The sequence below is a fragment of the Myotis lucifugus genome, unplaced genomic scaffold (assembly GCF_000147115.1).
Source record: "Myotis lucifugus unplaced genomic scaffold, Myoluc2.0 scaffold_190, whole genome shotgun sequence".
NCBI lineage: Eukaryota > Metazoa > Chordata > Mammalia > Chiroptera > Vespertilionidae > Myotis > Myotis lucifugus.
Genome location: NW_005871238.1, coordinates 1,523,384 through 1,536,347, shown reverse-complemented (window position 1 = coordinate 1,536,347; position 12,964 = coordinate 1,523,384). Strand labels below are relative to the sequence as shown.

The following is a 12,964-nucleotide window of genomic DNA, read 5'->3' as shown; positions in this document are numbered from 1 at the left end:
ACCCTTTTCCTTCCTTTCTCTGCAGCCAAAGGAGATTCTGGAGACGGCTGTGGGTCCCCAGGAAGTGGTCGCAGTCCTGCAGGAGTCCATCAGTCTCCCCCTGGAAATACCACCTGATGAAGAGGTTGAGAACATCATCTGGTCCTCCCACATAACGCTAGCTATTGTGGTGCCAACAAAAGAGGGACATTTAGCTAACGTCACGGTGACCGACCCTCGCTACCAGGGCCGAGTGAGCTTCCCGAGTCCCAGCTACTCTCTGCACATTGGCAATCTGAGCTGGGAGGACTCGGGGCCTTACCAAGCTCAAGTCAACCTGTGGACGTCCCAGATCTCCAGCCTGCAGCAGTACAACCTACGCATCTACCGTGAGTTTAGCTTGGGAACCGCGCACCTGCCTTCGCGGGCTTTCCTGAGCTTCCCATGCAGAGGAGGAGGGGTCTCGGACTTGGGGTTATGACTTGAGGGGTTGGGACTGGAAGGCAGACTGTCCCTAGTGTACCCAACCCCAGCATCTGGGCTGCCTTGCTGCCGCGGGTAGAGTGACCTGGAGCAACGAAGCACTGGGGCATGGAGCTGTTCCTGTGGAGGGGCCTGACAGAGAGCTCGGGCTTTGTGGGGAGATTTCTAGGAGACCTTCTGTCCCAGTGAGATTTCACACTGGGCGGCGGGTGTGTGTGTGTGTGTGTGTGTGTGTGTGTGTGTGAATGCACCTCCAGTCTTGAGCCTTTTTTAATCCTTCTGAGTGATTTGAGGGCTACTAATCAGTGACTCCTCTCTACTTGAATGCAAGTTCCTTCTTAGTGCCCGTGACATTGACTGATATTCTACCTTGAATCCTGTTAAGACACCGATTAAGCTATAAATGTCCCTGAGAGAGAGGGTAACAATATGTTCTGGGTTTGAGGAGGCAGAATGGGGTTTGGAGGAAGGTGGGTGCCAACGTGAGAGAGAGGGGCAAGGTATAAAGGGGAAGTGGAAGAGGCCACAGGCAGCCCTGCCTGCCTCCGCAGCTGCCCGGGGACCCTGGGTTGTACGGTGGCTGAGTTTTGTTAGTTTCTGCCTGCTTGTGTGGGTGGAGGGGCCCTCAGAGGACAGCACCCAGACCCCAGTGTTGAGGAACTTAGGAAAACAGACCCAAGCCCTGATGACCTAGCTGGCTTTTGTGTTCCTCCTTCATCCAGGACGGCTGTCGGAGCCTTCCATCACTGTGAACTTTGAGATCTCAGGGGACGGTCTCTGTAATGTGTCCCTGACATGCTCTGTAGAGCAGGCCGGCCTGGACGTGACCTACAGCTGGATATCCCGGGAGGATGGTGTCGACACAGCACGTGAAGGCTCTGTCCTCAGCACATCCTGGAGGCCCGGGGACCATGCCCTCTCCTACACCTGCAGGGCTAGCAACCCCGTCAGCAACATGAGTTCCTATCTCATCCCTGCTGGGCCCTTCTGTGCAGGTACCAGGACCCTGAGCTACTGCAGGGCCTTGAGGCCACCACCTTCATTTGTCAGTTCTTCCCAAGAGAATACATGGAATCTAGAACCTAACCCTCTCCCAGAGGGACTTGACCCCTGGATTGGGTGGGGGGGCTCCCCTCTTTCCCTGGAACGCCCAACTTCCGAAGGTCTCTTCTAGACTCTTGCTCAGCTTGAAATTGCTCCCCAGATCTCAGTTCCTGAGCTTCTGTGAATAGAATAAGTATTTCAAGAGACACTTGCAAAGGCACACAGCTGACTGAACTTGACCCCTCTGTGGGATTTGGGGTGGGTGTCTGCAACTCACCTTTCCCTTTGGTGAGGCCCCCTCTCCCCCTGCCTCCTTCCTTCTTCTGTTCCAGATCTTAGGTACCCTTCAGAGAAGGCCTCCGCTTCCTTCTGCCTCCTGGTCAAGGCACTGCTCCTCCTCCTGCTCTTGGTAACTCTGGCCACGGGGCTGTGGCTCGCTCAAGGCCAGAAAGGATGCAAGATACCAAGGATGAAAAAAATCAGGAGAAACAGATTGAGACTGAGAAAGACGGACAAGCCTGGCCCAGCTGGCTTAGTGGTTGAACGTCGACCTATGAACCAGGAGGTCACAGTTGGATTCCCGGTCAGGACACGGGCCTGGGTTGCGGGCTCAATCCCCAGTCGGGGGCGTGCAGGAGGTCTATGATTCCCTTTCACCATTGGTGTTTCTATCTCTCTCCCTTTCTCTTCCTCTCTGAAATAAATAAAAGTATATTAAAAAATAAAGTTGAAGCAATTGAGAGAGAGAGAGAGAGAGAGAGAGAGAGAGAGATAGGAGCCTGGCCCTTGCCTGGCCTGATAGCTCCTTGGGGACTCCCCTCTTGACCACTGTTTCTTCCCAGCTCCAGGAAATCCTCCTTCTTCTCCAAAGGCTATACTTGTCAAAGGGCTGCGGGTGGATGTACAAAGGGCCTTACCCTCCCAGGGACGACTGGCAATAAAGTTGAATCAGATGACTGCCATTCTGGAGAAGCTTGTTTGGTCCCTCACTGGATGACTTTGGTAAGCCTGCGTCTCTTCCCTTCCTCTCCAGGTGCTCCCTGCAGCCCCCTTCCCTTCCTCTCCAGGTGCTCCCTGCAGCCCACTTCCCTTCCACTGTAGGTGCTCCCTGCAGCCCCTTTCCTTCCACTGTAGGTGCTCCCTCCAGCCCACTTCCCTTCCACTGTAGGTGCTCCCTGCAGCCCCCTTCCCTTCCACTGTAGGTGCTCCCTCCAGCCCCCTTCCCTTTCTCTCCAGGTGCTCCCTGCAGCCCCCTTCCCTTCCTCTCCAGGTGCTCCCTGCAGCCCCCTTCCCTTCCTCTCCAGGTGCTCCCTGCAGCCCCCTTCCCTTCCTCTCCAGGTGCTCCCTGCAGCCCCCTTCCCTTCCTCTCCAGGTGCTCCCTCCAGCCCCCTTCCCTTCCACTCCAGGTGCTCCCTCCAGCCCCCTTCCCTTCCACTGCAGGTGTTCCCTCCAACACCCCTCTTCTCCCTCCAGCCCCCTTCCCTTCCACTCCAGGTTTCCCCTCAAATTCCTGCTTCCTTCCATTCCAGGTGCCCCCTTTCCAGCCCACGTTTTCTCATGCCTGCCTTCGGGGATAGAAGTGAGACTTCCCAATGTGGTGTTGGTGTATTATTCACCACCTATCACCTTCCCCATTAATATACAGAGTGTTTACATTTTAAATGAGAGAAGTGAGAGCTTTCTTCTAATTTACTTAATCTGTGACTCTTCAATGGGCGCATTGCCGGCACTGAGCACCCGAAGAGTAGTGTTGTTCCTGCTAAGGTCTGCTCTCACAGCCCCACTTCCACCCTGGCTGCAAGTGCACTTAACTCTTCCCATGCACCCCACCCCAGTCTAGAGGCTGGGGTGTCAGGGAGACCGGAACCCGCCCCTCCCTTAATCCCCCTCAGTGCTGCTCCTCTCTGGGTCTGAGCGAGCCTGGAACCTTGCAGCCATCTCCCTGATGCCAGCTGCTCTGACCCTCTGGTGCCTACCCCATAGGGGTAATTGCTGGGTCAATAGCTGTGGTCTGGACCCTTAACCTTTATTTGTGATTCATCTTACTGTCTGTTCTCTATAGATTTCCACGTGTCAAACCTCTCTGGATTCTTGTCCTGGGTTAATGCCTACCTCTTACACACCACTCCTCTTGGGCAAAGGCCCTTCAATTTGTGGTCCTGTTCTTTCCTGAGCCCACTGACTAGCCCCGATTCCTCATCCAGGCCTGATCAGCCACTGCCAAGCCTTGGTCATCCTCCCAAAATCACACCTTGTGAAGCTGCCATGGGTGGGGGACTTGGGGAGAGACTGGGAAGTCACCCAAGTGACAGGACACGTGTCGGTAATGAGTGAATGGAAGGGGGTGTAGAGTCCAGTGGGGAGAGCTCTGGGGGAGATCTCAGGAGATGTGGGCTCTGCCCTGCCACTCACCTCTAGCTTAGGACACTTTGTTCAGGAAGCGCCCATTGGGGTAAGGTTCCTTCCACAAAGAACACACACTTTGAAGGAGAGGCAGGCCTTGGTACGGCTGATTGGCGCATTTACAGAGATACGGCTAAGAGAGCACCGTGGCTCCCACAGAGGAAGGAGCAGCTGTGCCCCTGGGGAGTTTAGGAGTCCGAGGAGCTGGGAAAAGCCATGTGGCAGAAGCCACACCTGACATTTGTCTGGACCTCACCTTCCCTCTCCCTCAGTGAGGACGAAGATGCTGACCTCCAAAGTGTCTTCTAAGACAAGGGCTCCTAGGCTGTGAGGGGCTTTGGAATGCCTGGGAATGGTGGAGACCGAGGACACTGCTTTGGGGAAACCGGACGTGTGGGCCGGGCACCAGGAACCTAGGAGGGTGGCTCTGGGCAGCATGGGCGGAAGCTAAGAGCCAGGACTCCTGGACAGGAAAGGAGCGGGGCTACGAGGTCAGGAGGGGCTTCCTACCTAGGGTTTATGTGCAGGACAGGGAGCCCCATGGGGCTGGGGAAGGTGGTGGCAAGGGTGGGAAACCAGTCCTCAAAGAACCCCTACGAGCTCCTACGTCTGGCAACAGATCCACTCTGCTCGCTGGGGGCCCCAGCCCCGGTTCTGCTGGAAGGCAGTCCCTGGCCCGAGACTGGTTTTCCACGCCTCTCCCCAGGCCTACGCAGCCCCACTTTCTACGAGGCCTGAGTTCTAGGGCCACGCCTGCAGCCCCCAGGCTCTTCAGTTCCTCATTACCTTCCTAAAGACTGGGAAAGGACAACTGGTTTCTATCTGCACACACAGGGGCAGCTCCTTGCTCTTGCATCCCAGACACAGAAAGTAAATAAAGGAGTGAAGGGTGCCTGGACGGCTGGCCCAGGGCTCTCCCCGGAATTTGGCCAAGTCCCTTCTTCTCTCACACAGTCTCTGAACACACAGAGAAAAGCGTGCCTGGAAGAAGAGGGCTGAGACCCTCAAATGAGCCGAATATAGGCTCAGAGAGGCCTGCCGGAAGCCAGGATAGTGATCACCTGATCGCACTTTGCAGACGGCAAAGTTTGCTCACTTTTTGAAAGCAGGTGAAAGCAAACATTTAAGCACCTACCATCAGGCACTGGGCTAGCACTGGAGAGGAAATGACACTGTCTGCCCTCAAGGGACTTTGTGGGGTGTGTAAGGATATAATCACAGCGATACAATCACAGCGAAGGTGACAAGGGCTGTGGGTGAAGGCGAGGGCATGGCGGGAGGAGTCAGGCATGGGGTGGCCCTGAGGGAAGAGGTAAACAGAATTTGACCAGTGATTAGCAGGGAGAGTCCTGGGAAGGGAGAAAGAGGACTTTGTAGCCAGACAGCAGATAAGGGAGAAGACACTACGTGAAAAAGCACAGGGAATTCCAGGGGCTGCAAGGCCACGCACGGCTCCTGATAAAGGGATAGGAGACAAATGAGTCTAGAGGGGTGGGCAGGGCCCCTGTGAGAGACTAAGGGCTGTGGGGGAATTCAAGGATGAACAAGACAGGCTCCACACGCTCACGGGGCCAGAGTCTCATCCGGACAGGAGACAGCACACCAACAGTTACATGACAATCTGGGGAATACCACACCTTTTTTTTTTTTTTTTTAAATCAGGACCAGTGCTCATGGGCACGTGGTCAACCAAATCCCTGGAATTGACAACCTGTAGGGATCTTTTGTCAACAAGCTGAAAATAAGTTACTTTGGTTAGGCAGAATCCTAGTTGGCTAGATAAACTTTCCCAGAGAGTAATGGTTATTGGTTGAGATCAACCTGAGGAAAATCTTCAGTTGTGAGCCTCGGGGACTATTCCCCCCCTCACCCCCATTTATTTTAGTCTAGGGGGTGAGGGAACAAGTTATAGGGCTAGGCTCCCTTTCTTACCAAAAAGCCATCAAGATAACACCAGAATCACAGCAAAATAACTACAATTAGACACAAAATAAGCTTCCAGGGAAAATGACCAGATCATACACTTTTAAAAAATGGAAAATCCCTAACCGGTTTGGCTCAGTGGCTAGAGCGTCGGCCTGCGAACTGAAAGGTCCCAGGTTCGATTCCAGTCAAGGGCAAATACCTTGGTTGCGGGCACAACCCCAGTAGGGAGTGTGCCAGGAGGCAGCTGGTGGATGTTTCTAACTCTCTATCCCTCTCCCTTCCTCTCTGTAAAATAGTTAATAAAATATATTTTTAAAAAAATAAATAAAAATGGAAAATCATGTAAATCCCAAGTTTACAAAAAAAGTGACTTTAGTGCTCAAGTGCGATCAGCTTATCCTCAAGAAAACACTGGGGACAGCAGAAATGCAACCTTTGGACCAGAGGTGGAGCCCATTGCGCTGTGGGGAGGCAGCTCTGTCCCGCTGGCTGGTGAGGGGCCAAGAGACGCTTCACCATTTTTCCTGGGCACGCTGCCTGGCCTTGCTTTCTTGTGTGTCCACTAACACGCTTTCACCACAGTCTTATCACTGTCAGCTCGGCCTGTTACACTGTTAAGTATTGCTGAAAGCTGCCACTGGGGAGCATGTGCGGAGGGATGGTGGGAGAGAACTCCTGTCTCCCCTCATCCTCCCGGGTCCCCCTCCACATTTCCATCTCAGGCACCCAGACGTTTACCCTTGGGAGAACTTTCCAGCAGTGAGAGTCCCTACACGTGGATTGGTCGTGGGTGGTGAGGTTCCTGGTTTATGATGGGGTCAGATGGGGCTGGCTGCTCACCCGGAGGAGGAGGCACGCACACAGGTCAGCAGAAAGACCCATCGTGGGGTCTCTCCTGACGTTGAGGCCACGATTCCATGAATCAATGCCCGTTGCACTGTTTGAACCCCAGGAGATCAGACTCGCGTTGGGAGGGGGGGTTGGGGTGGTCAGTGTTCTGCTTTCAGGAAAGACTTCCGGAAGGGAGACAGGACTGCTTACACCTGGTGGGGAAGGCACTGCCAGGCCGCATCCACATGTAAGGCAGCACAGAGCTGAGTAGCAGCGGCTCAGAGGCACAGACAGGCAGGATATCTTCGTGCCTGAGGTTGACATGTCCCAGGGGTGGGCCGATAAAGACAGGGTAGGGTCTGGATCCGGCTCTGGCTCTGCCGTGTCCTCGATGGGGAGCTTGGGCAAGTCACTTCACCTGCTCACTGAGTCTTGGCTGTCCCACTAGTCACGGGGACCAAACCTACCCCACAGGGCCTCCGCGCGGCTTACATAACAGTTATAAACACGGAGCCCCGAGTCTGGCACCTGCGGGGCTCAGCAAAAGGTCACATTCCATCCCTTCTCTTCTGATCTCCCGGGCCAGCATGTCTCTCTTTTCTCCCTTCTGGGCCTGTTTCTCTGGGTGGTTGGCGCGGGGCGCTGGGCGGAGTGGACTTGGCAACCTCAGCGGGGCGCCGCCTTCCCTCCGCTCGGCGGGCAGTGCCTGGGCGGGACCTGGGAGCTCGCCAGGTGCGGACAGGTATTTCCAGTTGGGCCAGAGGAGAGAGGGGCGGAGGTGGGATGGGATGAGGGAGGAGATCAGAGGAGCCGGGAGCTAGGTGGATCCCCTGGGAGGCGGGAGGGAGTCCTGCTCCCCGCCGGAGTGCTCCAGCCCCGGGCTCAGATTCAACTCCGGCTGCCGGGTAGCGGAGGGAGGGGTCGGGGGAGCGCACCCCGGAAGGAGGGCGCGCGGAGCCAGCCAAGAGCAGCTCCCGCGACTCCCGGAGCCCGGAGCCCGGAGCCCGGCCCCGACCCGCCGCCCTCCGGCCTCTCCGCCCGGCCGCACCGCTCTCCGCCAGGGGGCGACCTGCCCACGTGCGCGCCCAGCTCCCGCGAAACTACAAGTCCCAGGCCGCCCGGGGTCGCGCCCACCTCCTCGCCCTCCGCTGTCTCCATCGGCCGCCGCGGGCGGGGATTGGCGGTCTCCAGGGCAACGGGAGGCTCTCGGGGCCTCGGAGGCGGGAGGCGGGCCCGCCCCCTATTGTGTCGCGGGTGGAGTGGAGCGGAGCGCGAGGAGCAGGTGAGGGCGTGGGCGTGCTCGAGGGGCTGGGATGGGAGCGTCTCGGGGGACAGAGGAAGGTGCGGGAGTCGGGGGGACAGGAGAGAGCGGGAGTCTCTTGGAGAGAAGTGGAATTTTCTGGGGCGCAGAACTAGGGGAGTGTTGGGGAGCGAAGTGGGATTCTTGGTGGGTGGGTTCCCTGGGCGCTGGAGGAGTTCTGGAGGCAATGCGTGTGCGTGCGTGTGTGTGTGCGTGTGTGTGTGTGTGTGTGTGTGTAGGGGGCTGGCTCTGGGGGGTCCCAAAAGCAAGGAGTTCCAGGGGTCCAGAGAAGGCGAGGACTGAGGAAATTGGGGTGAGGCATCAGAAGTGTAGAGTGGCCCCTGCTGGGAGCTCAGGTGGTTGGAGCATGGTGGGGGTACACCAGGGTTGCACGTCTGATCCCGGGTCTGGGCACATAAGAATCAACCAATGAATGCATAAATAAGTGGAACAAGTCCATGTTTCTCTCTCTCTCCTCTTTCTTTCTCTCTTGCTTACCTCCCCCTTTCTCTTTTTCTCCCTTTCTCTATCTCTTAAAAAAATCAATAAAAAATTTAAAGAAGTGTATGGGAAGCAGAGGCAGGGAAATTCTAGGGAGAAAAATTCCAGGGGGAGCAGGTGGGCGAAGCCCCCGTGGGTGTGTCTGTGGGTGGGGATTCTGGCAGAGACTGGGAGTTCCTGGAAGTGCAGAGGACCTGATGCAATTGGAGATCAGGTTCCAAAAATGGGCATTTGTGTGTGTGTGTGTATGTGGTGGGGGACGGTGCGCTGTGAGAAGTAGAGATGACTGGGATGGGATACTGGGAGAATGGAGTGCTGGGTGCCGGAGACCAGACAGGTGAGGACATGCTGGGGGCCGAGGAGTTGATACAATTTTAGGAAAAGCAGAGGGATTCTGGAGAAACCTGGGTTACTAAGGTCCCCAGAACACTGAGCCAGGAGGTAAGTGAGGGTTCTTACACACTTGGAAGAACATAGTTGGGGAACTGTGGGAGAGCTGGCGAGAAGCAGCGGGGAGCAAGGGGATGCTTCCCATGAGGTGCAGGACACACGGGGCCATTAGGTAGAGGCAGGGGTCAGGCTGAGAGACGGGGTGTTTTATAGCCAGTGGGAAACCATGAAGCCAAGAGTGGGGTGAGGCCTAGAGCAGAGTCCCCTGGATTTGCCCAAGGCAGGCGGCACCCCCACCCACCCCCTGGCCTCGCCCATGGACTCATGGCTTTTTTGGCTTTTCATGGAGCTTGCCCCTAGGGGTGGGGAAGGGAGAGCCAGCAAACACTGGGGGGTGGATAGTGGAGGGGAGTGAGTGGCAGGAATTGGGGTGAGGCACTTGGGTCAGGGTGTCTGGTGGAGGGAGGCTGCCTGGCAGCACCATGAAGAGGAAGTGAGGCCAGGTGCCAGCCCAGGGACCTGCCTAGACCTGGAGGGTGCTGCCTGGGCCCCCCCATACCAGCCTGGGGGAGAGGCAGTCCCCTTTTCCCAAATGCCTGACTCACTCACTGCTGAAGCAGTGTTGGGAGGCTGAGTGGAGAAGGAGGGACTGGTCCCCAGCTGCCAGGGTTTTCCGAGGCTGGGGAAACAGGACAAGGAATTGTGTGGGGTCCCCTGGGGGCCACTTTCTGGGGGTTCTTATCCATGCTTTGCCCCTGACTGGCTCTGGGCCCCTGAGCGAGGCTCTCTGAGCCTCAAGGTCCTTATTTTTCACTAGGGGAGTGGAGACAATACCAGTCCTACCTCCTATCTGCCACCTTTTTTTCACATCTGAACTAAGGGGAGAGAAGGAAGAGGAGGCTGGCCCGAGAGGGTTCATTCCCCGTACTCCCCTGAAAACATTTTTCTGAGTGGAGAGGAACCCCCAGTTTCCTCCCGCTTTAGTTTTTCGAGAACCTTAGTAACCCGGGTTTCCCAAGAATTCCTCGGCGTTTTCTCAGATGTGCCCCCTAGCATGTCCCGACCTGCCTGGTCTCCCTCTGCCCGCACGCCCTTATCCTCCCGTGCTCGGTCTCAGGTCCTCCTGACCAGGGGCAGGTGTCAAGCCCTCTGGTCTCCTGTGTCCCTCCCTCCTACGTATCTCCTTTCCCGTCCTTTGCTCCCCTCCTGGCTTTTCTCTAACCGTGGGAATCCTCCCAGTTTCCAGCACTGGCCACCTCTGGATATCGCCTTGCAGTTGGCATTTCGATCTGGCCGTGCTCCAGAGAACAGCTTCTTCAGGTGTTTCGTGAGCCACGTCCTCACTGTCCAGCAGAGTGGGAGCCGAAGCCTGTTACCTGATCAGAAGGATTGACCGGGCTCGCTGGGCGGTGGACATCCCAGGCCCCTCCACCCGGGCCCCTGTGGACAGGGCGGGGCCGGGTGAGCAGGCAGCCGGGCTATGGTTTGGTGCCTCAGTCTGGCCATCCTCAGCCTGATCATCAGCCAGAGGGCTGACGGTGAGCTGGACTCCAGAACTCCCTGTGAGCTTTGGGGTGGGGGCGTTCCCCAGGGGTTCTCTGTGAGCATGGGAGGGTTCTGGAGCAGTTGAGGGTTCCCTCAACTACTCAGAGTCCTAGGGAGCCCCCGGAAATGCTGTCTCAGCCCTGACCTGGGCCCTGCTGTGTCTCATGCCACCCGCCATGCAGGTCAAGGGAAGCCTGAGGTGGTGTCGGTGGTGGGCCGGGCTGGGGAGAGCGCCGTGCTGGGCTGTGACTTGCTGCCCGCGGCTGGCCAGCCCCCGCTGCACGTCATTGAGTGGCTGCGCTTTGGGTTCCTGCTTCCCATCTTCATCCAGTTCGGCCTCTACTCTCCCCGCGTGGACCCTGATTACGTGGGTAAGACTTGGCCACAGGTCAGAGGGATCGCCAACAGAGAAGGGCTGGGGTGGGCGGGGGCTTGGGGGGAAGGGGTGTCTCCTTACCTGCTCTGTCCCTGCCCTGACCTTACCTCAGCTCCACTGCTTCGATTCTGCTTAATAAGCATGTGCTCCAAGCTGCATTTACACATGTGTGCACGCGTGCGAACACACACGCACGCACACACACACGCACACACGCACATGCACATGCTGTTTAGAACTCCATGTGGTCTGTTCCCAGGGAGATCCTACAGCCCTGTTTCAAGTATCCAACTTAATTCTCTAACCGTTTTTCTAGATCTCATCACAAAGCTTCCCAGACTCCATCCTGATCTTACCCGGTCTCCCCATGTGGCCCTGTCCTGGTCCCTGGCTCTGCTATCAGCTCAGTCCCCTGCCCTCTCCCTCCTCCACTGCCTTGAATGCTAGTTTGGGGCTCCTAGGCCCTAGGGCCTGGACTGATAGGGCAGCAGGTGGGTGGGTTTACAGCCTGTCTGCTTGTCCAGTGGGCACTCAACCTGTGCGCAGAGGTGAGCTGGGGAGGGCCAGGTTCCCAAAAAATCGGTGAATGGAAGGGGCTAGGCTGGGTTGCTGCTCCAAGGGGCTCCTGCATGGACTCTAGAGGAGTGTGTAGGCCTCCCTGGGCCCCTCAGAAGGCTCAGCGTGCCCCTAATCCTGGCTGGAGCCTTAATCTGAGAGGTGTAGTGCAGGTCTCAGAGGGCAGTGTGTGGGAGGCCCAAGGTGGGGTCCCCTGTGAACTAAGGAGGAAGCCCAGGAAAGGCCACCTGGGAGGTCCTTGTGGCTGGAGGGGCCTCTCCCTTCCCCGTCTTAATTTGAATCCCGGAGAAGCCATAGGATTGGCTGAGCTCCCTCCGAGGGGCTGGCTGACAAAGGGGAGGCGGCTCAGGCAGGTGCTGCCCAAGGGAAGAGTTTATTTTCAAACTGGGGGCAGTTGTTGGCAAACAGCCTAGTGGGAGCATATGCGTCTCCACAAGCCCCCTGGGAACTGATGAAAGCGGGCTCTGGTTAGGACAAATGGAGAGAGCGGCAGTGCCCACCCACCCTCCCTCCCTGCCTCTGCCCCCTCACCGTCCCCCCCACCCCCCAGGCTGGGAGGGGTGTGGGCTGCCTGGCTGAGGCTGGCAGATGCAGAAGATGCCTGACTAAGGCAGAGGGAGGAAAAGAGGGAGAAGGGCTTTTCCTGAGACTCCACTAGGCAGATGTGCAACTCTTCTTCCCTCTGTTCCACGCCCCCCCCCCCGCCCACTACCTTCTCCCCCTCCCCAGCCCCATCCTGTTTTGAGGTCTGACCAGCAACTGGGCTACCTGTGGGATTTCTATCTGTCAGGGCTGTCGCCTCTGGGGCTTTCTTCCTACCCCTGCCCTCGGTGTCCACCCAGCCCCAGGCTGGAGCTCCTGGTTGGACCAGGGCTAGTCCTCAGAGTCTGGTCCCAGGGTGGAGGTTGGGGGATGGTCCCTGTGCCCATTAACTCTTTCCTGCCTCCCAGTGTGGAAGGGCCTCTCATCCTTTGTGTAGGGGACTCTGAACTGCCGTTGCTAGGCAATGGGAGGTAGAGGTTGCTAATGACTCTTCTGCCCTGTCATAAACCCTCTGGGCAAGTGAAGGGGCCAGGGCCTGGGACTGTGTGGGGCTGGTGCCTCGAATGTGGGAGGAACCATGGGAGAGACGGGAGCTTTAGGGCCTGGACTGAAGGGAAAGCTTCCAGCCATGGAGGATTCCAGAATCAATCTAGCGGAGGAGACTGGGTTTATAGACCAGGTTGAAGGTAGTAAAAGGCCGTATAAAGCCAGCTAGTGCTAACTACTAGGATTAAGTCCGACACAGTGTGAAGTGCTGGCATGGAGCGCCTGCGTGGTGTGAACGTGGCCGGGCGTGAGAGGACAGGCGTGCCTTATCGACTTCACCTTTCCTGGGGGGGGGGTCTTAGGCCAGTCCTTCTATTCCATGGGACCTGCTTTTGGTTTTTGACTTTTCTGTTGTATTTCTTGGTAGTTTGAAGGTGCACCAAACAGCAGAAGGGACACGAGTTTTTTTTCTCTGTCCTGACTTGTTTGATACAAATCACTTATCTTATTCTGCTTTAGAATGCCCCCGATCCCTCCAGTCACCTCCCCCTTACTGCCTTTTGTCCTCCAAAACTGCTGGT

General features: G+C 56.9%; 2 protein-coding genes across 2 annotated transcripts in view; both read left to right on the top strand.

Moving 5' to 3' along the window:
* Positions 1 to 2,152, top strand: part of SLAMF9 (SLAM family member 9) — a 2,575-nt gene extending 423 nt beyond the window's left edge. The window contains exons 2-4 of the mRNA XM_023760699.1: positions 26 to 368; positions 1,185 to 1,457; positions 1,839 to 2,152. Of these exons, the coding sequence (XP_023616467.1) occupies positions 26 to 368; positions 1,185 to 1,457; positions 1,839 to 2,152 (930 nt within the window). The remainder of the gene's footprint in view (positions 1 to 25; positions 369 to 1,184; positions 1,458 to 1,838) is intronic.
* Positions 2,153 to 7,829: 5,677 nt separating this feature from the next.
* Positions 7,830 to 12,964, top strand: part of IGSF9 (immunoglobulin superfamily member 9) — an 18,796-nt gene continuing 13,661 nt past the window's right edge. The window contains 3 exon segments of the mRNA XM_014462785.2: positions 7,830 to 7,948; positions 10,097 to 10,395; positions 10,585 to 10,773. Of these exon segments, the coding sequence (XP_014318271.1) occupies positions 10,338 to 10,395; positions 10,585 to 10,773 (247 nt within the window). The 5' untranslated portion in view covers positions 7,830 to 7,948; positions 10,097 to 10,337.